At 63.9% G+C, this 5,360-nt stretch overlaps 1 protein-coding gene across 1 annotated transcript; it reads right to left on the bottom strand.

Annotated features, from left to right (window-relative positions):
- Positions 1-681: 681 nt before the first annotated feature.
- Dcxr (dicarbonyl and L-xylulose reductase) lies at positions 682-2,770 on the bottom strand. The gene is made up of 8 exons (XM_070031679.1): positions 2,662-2,770; positions 2,492-2,589; positions 2,037-2,191; positions 1,913-1,955; positions 1,720-1,819; positions 1,431-1,495; positions 1,221-1,338; positions 682-1,132 (listed from the first exon to the last, which is right to left on the bottom strand). The coding sequence occupies exons 1-8, from the start codon at positions 2,711-2,713 to the stop codon at positions 1,029-1,031; spliced, it is 735 nt and encodes a 244-aa protein (XP_069887780.1). The 5' UTR covers positions 2,714-2,770; the 3' UTR covers positions 682-1,028.
- Positions 2,771-5,360: the final 2,590 nt, after the last annotated feature.

Raw genomic sequence — 5,360 nt, forward strand, 5'->3', positions numbered from 1 at the left:
GCTATTCTTCCACCTCCGCTTCTAAAGGCACTGAAATGAGCCATGGGGTGTGAGGGGAGTTTTACTCCACGGAAAAAGGTAACCTCTTTTTGTTGTTGTTGGTGGTGGTGGTGGTCGTGGGGCTTGAACTCAGCCTGGGCGCTGTCCCTCAGCTGTTCAGCTCAAGGCTAGCGCTCTACCACTTGAGCCACAGCCACCACCAACTTTTTCTGCTTGAGCCACAGTGACCACCAGCTTTTTCTGCTTATATGGTGCTGAGGAATGGAACCCAGGACCTCATGCATATAAGGTAAGCACTCTACCACTGAGCCACCTTCCCCACCCCAATCAAGCATTGGGCCTTTAATTTCTAGCTACCCAGGAGACTGAAATCTGAAGATTGTTTTGTTGTTGTTGTTTGCCAGTCCTGGGACAAGGTTTGGGTACTGTCCCAGAGCTTCTTTTGCTCAAGTCTACCACTCTACCACTTGTACAGCACCACTTCTGGCTTTTTCTGTGTATGTGGTACTGAGGAATGGAATCCAGGGTTTCATGCATGCTAGGCAAGCACTCTACCACCACCAGGACACATTGCCTTTTGAAACCAGCCTGAGCAGACAAATCTGAGATACCCATCACTGGCAAAGCACCAGAACATAGCTCAAGCTCCCGTACACACACACAGACACACACAGATGTTGCTTGGGTCATTAGCAAATTAGTGCAGTTTGGTATATTTCATTCTTGCTTGATTTATGTTACTTATTAACTGGAAGGAAGATGAACCGTAACATCAGAATCACACAGCTAGTTTATAAGCAATCTGCAGCTCTATAAGGCCAAAGGTCATCCTGGGTCAAATTCAGCACTCCCTTTAGGGACCATCTTTCTTTCTGGGAGGTCCTATCCAGTTCCTGCCAGGCCTGCAGCTCCCAGGTCACCTGGATTGCCGATTGGATGGGTGTCTGTCTGCTTGCCAGTCAGACGCTAGCAGGGAAGTCAGGTGTACTGGGAGGTCGAGGCGTGGTCTCAGCATGGAGCTGAGAGGCTCAGCTGGCTAGGAAACCCCCGTCCACCGGCAGTGTGGCCCCCGTGGTCATGCTGCTTCTGTCACTCAGCAGGAAGAGGATGGCGTCCACTACGTTCTCCACCTCTGTGGGCAGGGGAGAGACCAGGAGCAGATGAGAGGCTGCTCTCCTCCCTGCTCCGCCCTGGCCACAGGGGGCTAGCCTGAGACTCACCAGCAAACCTGCCCAGTGGGATGCGGCTCAGCATACCCTGGGCCTTCTGAGGGTCACTCCAGTTGGCCCGGCCCATCGCCGTCATGACCACCGTGGGGTTGACCGCGTTCACCCGGATCTGCATGGGGACAGGCGGGGGTCAGCGGGGTGCGCAGGGTCCGTCCTCTGGGCGTGAGTCCTGGGAGGCCGGAGGCACCCAGCCCAGCTGACCTTGTGAGGCCCAAGCTCTAGGGCCATTGCCTTGGTCAGCATATCCAGGGCGCTCTTCGTGGAGCCTGTGAGGAGTGAGGGTGTGGAGCCCAGGCTGGGGTGGAAAATGGGGTGTGGAGGGGGATAGGGATGGGAGTGGGGGGGATGGGGGAGGGTGAGTCTCTCACAGTAGACGCTGGTTGGCCAGTGCGCGCTGGTGGGGGGATGGCGTGGGGGGATGAGGGTGGGGGGATGGGGGCGGGGGTGTGGAGGAAGGATGGGGTAGGGATGGGGGTGGGGTGAGTCTCACAGTAGACACTGTGGTTGGCCAGCGCGCGCTGGGAGGCCTGGCTGGACACGTTCACGATGGCCCCGCCGGCGCCCCGGGAGATCATGCCCTTGGACACGATCTGAAATTGCAGAGGGGCACAGGCAGAACCGGGCAGAACCGGACAAAACCGTTCTGCCCCGGTCTGCGGCCCGGCCCGTGGGCGGCGGCTCACCTGGGAGACCTGGATGACGGCTCGCAGGTTCACCCCGCAGGACCTGGGGACAGACGGTCAGCGGGAGCGGGTCTCCTCCCGCGCCCGCCCCGCGCCCCGCCGGCGCCCCCCCACCCCGACTCACGCGTCGAACGCCTCCTTGGTGACCTCCAGGAAGGGCTGTATGAGGGCCACGGCCGCATTGTTCACCAGCAGGTCCACGGGGCCCACGCGCCCCAGCGCCCGCTCCGTGTCCTCCCAGCTCGACAGGTCCACGCACACGGGCTCCACCCCAGGACACTGGCGCGGGGTGAGGCTCAGCGACCGCCCGCCCCGCCCCTCCGCCCCGCCGCCGCCCCTCCGCCCTCCGCCCCGCCCCTCTGCCCCGCCCCTCCGCCACACCCCTCCGCCACGCCCCTCCGCCACGCCACGCCCCTCCGCCCCTGCCCCGCCCCTCTGACTCTCCACCGCCCCCCGCCCCCGCCCCGCCCCGCGCCCCGTCACGGTCAGCAGGCGCGCCGCCTCCTCCAGGGCTGCGGCCTGCACCCGCCAGGGGCGCCCGACCCGGGAGAGAGCGGCGGCTGCCCGCCTCGCGCCTACCTCGGCGACCAGGGCGTCCAGGTCCGCCTGCGTCCGGCTCACCGCCACCACGCGCGCGCCCCGCGCGTGCAGGGCCTGGACGATGCTGCGCCCGATGCCTGCGGGGACCGCGGCTCAGCGCTGCTCCGCGCCCGGCCCCGCGCCCGCCCACCTTCCCCGCGCCCGCGCACCTTTGCCCGCGCCGGTGACCAGCGCCCGGCGACCCCGGAGCCCCAGATCCATGGTGGCGCGGTCAGAGTCCAGCGTCCAGGCCCCGACTGCGGTCCAGACTGGGGTGCAGCGAGGCCAATCGCAGGGCGACTTCCGGAAGGGGCGGGGACATTCAAATTAAGTCTCCTACTGTGGTGGGGATTGGCCAACTGGGAGTGGGCGTGGCCCGGTGGGCCGGGCTCGCGAGGCCTGGGCGCCGCTCCCGCCAGCCCGGGAGGCCAAGCTCATCACGGACAAGTGCAAGTGCAAAGAACTTTCCAGGATTTCTGGCTTTTAGTTTTCTTCCCCCAGTCCTGGGGCTCGAACTCAGGGCCTGGGCGCTGTCCTTGAGCTTGTTTTGCTCAAGGCTGCCACTCTACCACTTGAGCCACAGCGCTGCTTCCACCATTTCTGTGTCTGTGGTACTGTACTGAGGAATCGAACCCAGGGCTTCATGCACTCTAGGCAAGCGCTCTACCACTGAGCCACCTTCCCAGCCCCTCCCTGAGCTTTTTGGCTCAAGGCTAGCGCTCTGCCACTTGAGCCACAGCGCCACTTCCAGTTTTCTAGTGGTTTATTTATTTATTTATTTATTTATTTTGTCGGTCATAGGGCTTGAACTCTGAGCCTGGGCGCTGTCCCTCAGCTCTTCAGCTCAAGGCAAGCGCTCTACCGCTTGAGCTACAGTGCCACTTCCGGTTTTCTAGTGGTTTATTGGAAATAGGAGTCTCACGGTCTTTCCTGCCCGGGCTGGCTTTGAACCTCGATTCTCAGATCTCAGCCTCCTGAGTAGCTAGGATTACAGGTGTGAGCCACCGGTGCCCGGCTCTAGTGGTTTATTGGAGATGGGAGTCTCACGGTCTTTCCTGCCCGGTCTGGCTTTGAACCGTGATCGTCAGATCCCAGCCTCCTGAGTAGAATGACAGGCGTGAGCCACGCCTCCCGGCCTTGCAAGGACTTTTGAATGGAGAACGCCTTTCTTTGACACATCCTAGAAGTTTCTCAAGCTCCCCTTCTCCAGGCCTGGGCATGGATCTCGACTGCTGAGAAGCTAGAATTTGGACAACCGGCCCAGGCCTGGTGGTGCGTGTCTGTAATCCTAGTGACTCAGAAGCAGAGATAGGAGGACCTGGAAAAGCAAGCAGGATTTTTTCTCAAAAGCTAAGTAAATAACTGATGTAATGGTAACCTTTCTGAGCAGCATCGCTACAAGAAAAAAAAAAAAAAAAAAACTAAATACAAGCAGGGCTCTAGTGGCTCAGACCTGCAAACCGCACTACTCAGGAGCCTGAGATCGGAGGATGGTGGTTCAAAAACAGCCCCGACAGAAAAGTGTGACTATTATTTCTAACTAACCACCAGGAAGCCGCGATTGGAGCTGTGGCTCAGTGTGGTGGAGCAAGCGCCAGCTTTGAGCGCAAAAGCTGAGGGGCAGGGCCCACGCCAGGAAAAACAAACAAAGCTAAGTGCAGTGTCCGGCTCGGACGCTCACACCCGCAACCCCGCTGCTCAGGAGGCTGCGATCTGAGCACTGCAGATTGAGGCCACTACAGGCAGGGAGGTCGTGGAACTCTCATCTCCGGTTAACCACTCCCGAAGTGCAAGTGGGGCTGTGGCTGAAGTGTTACCCGAGTTGGTCCTGTTAATCCTCAGGACTGCAGAGACAAAACCAATGAGCAGCCTGGGGGGGGGGGGGGCGTGAGGGGAGCCTGGTGGCTAGCGGAGCCAGCAGCCTGGGCCTGGGACGGGGTGAGGGGAGCCCGGGGCGGCCAGCAGCCTGGGCCTGGGACGGGGTGAGGGGAGCCCGGGGTGGCCAGCAGCCTGGGACCGGGTGAGCGGAGCCCGGGCGGCCAGCAGCCTGGGACGGGGTGAGGGGAGCCCGGGCGGCCAGCAGCCTGGGACGGGGTGAGGGGAGCCCGGGCGGCCAGCAGCCTGGGACGGGGTGAGCGGAGCCCGGGGCGGCAGAGGTCAGCAGCCTGGGACGGGGTGAGCGGAGCCCGGGGCGGCCAGCAGCCTGGGACGGGGTGAGCGGAGCCCGGGCGGCCAGCAGAGGCCAGCAGCCTGGGACGGGGTGAGGGGAGCCGGGGCGGCCAGCAGAGGCCAGCAGTGCTTGCAGGCCTTAGAGCCGCGCCGGGGGCTGGCGTGCTGCGCAGGTCCGGTGGGCAGGACGGCGGGGCTGGGGCGCGCCGGGGCGGGACGGAGCGGAAGCCCTCACGGCGGCCAGGCGTGAGTCCCCACCGCGAGGCCCCCAGGCCCCGCGCGCAAGCAGGCGTCGCCGGCAATCGCGTTTCCGCTCAGACGCTCCTCCCGGGCCTGCTTGGCCGCAGATGGACCCTCGGACCCTCCCACCCCGACCAGGCTCCAGTGCGGTCCGGCCGAGCCTCTCCTCCTCGGCCCGACCCCCGAGGCGGACGCCCGGCCCACGCGCGGCAGCGGCAGGAAGCGCAGGGCCGGCCCAGCCCGGGCGGGAGCCACAGGCCGCTCTCCTCCGGCTCCCGACTCCCCTGCCCTGGACCGCGGTCGGCTCCGGCAGAGGCGAAGGCAGAGCCCGCTGACCAGGTGAGATGATCGGCGGGGAGACGGCCGCCCGGCCGCCCCGAAGAACCCGGCCCCGCCCCCGGCGAGCCCGGCCCCGCCCCGCTGCCCAGAGAGCCCCGCCCCGAAAGACCCGGCCCCGCCC

This window comes from Dipodomys merriami, unplaced genomic scaffold (assembly GCF_024711535.1).
Source record: "Dipodomys merriami isolate MVZ:Mamm:240054 unplaced genomic scaffold, mDipMer1.0.p SCAF_202, whole genome shotgun sequence".
NCBI lineage: Eukaryota > Metazoa > Chordata > Mammalia > Rodentia > Heteromyidae > Dipodomys > Dipodomys merriami.

Excerpts from the sequence above, each read along its gene's own strand:
- Dcxr (XM_070031679.1), bottom strand. The coding sequence starts at position 2,713 with ATGGATCTGGGGCTCCGGGGTCGCCGGGCGCTGGTCACCGGCGCGGGC. Across the intron at positions 1,956-2,036 it reads ACCAAGGAGGCGTTCGACGC|GTCCTGCGGGGTGAACCTGC; the intron begins GTGAGTCGGGGT and ends GTCTGTCCCCAG. Across the intron at positions 1,339-1,430 it reads TAGAGCTTGGGCCTCACAAG|ATCCGGGTGAACGCGGTCAA; the intron begins GTCAGCTGGGCT and ends GTCCCCATGCAG.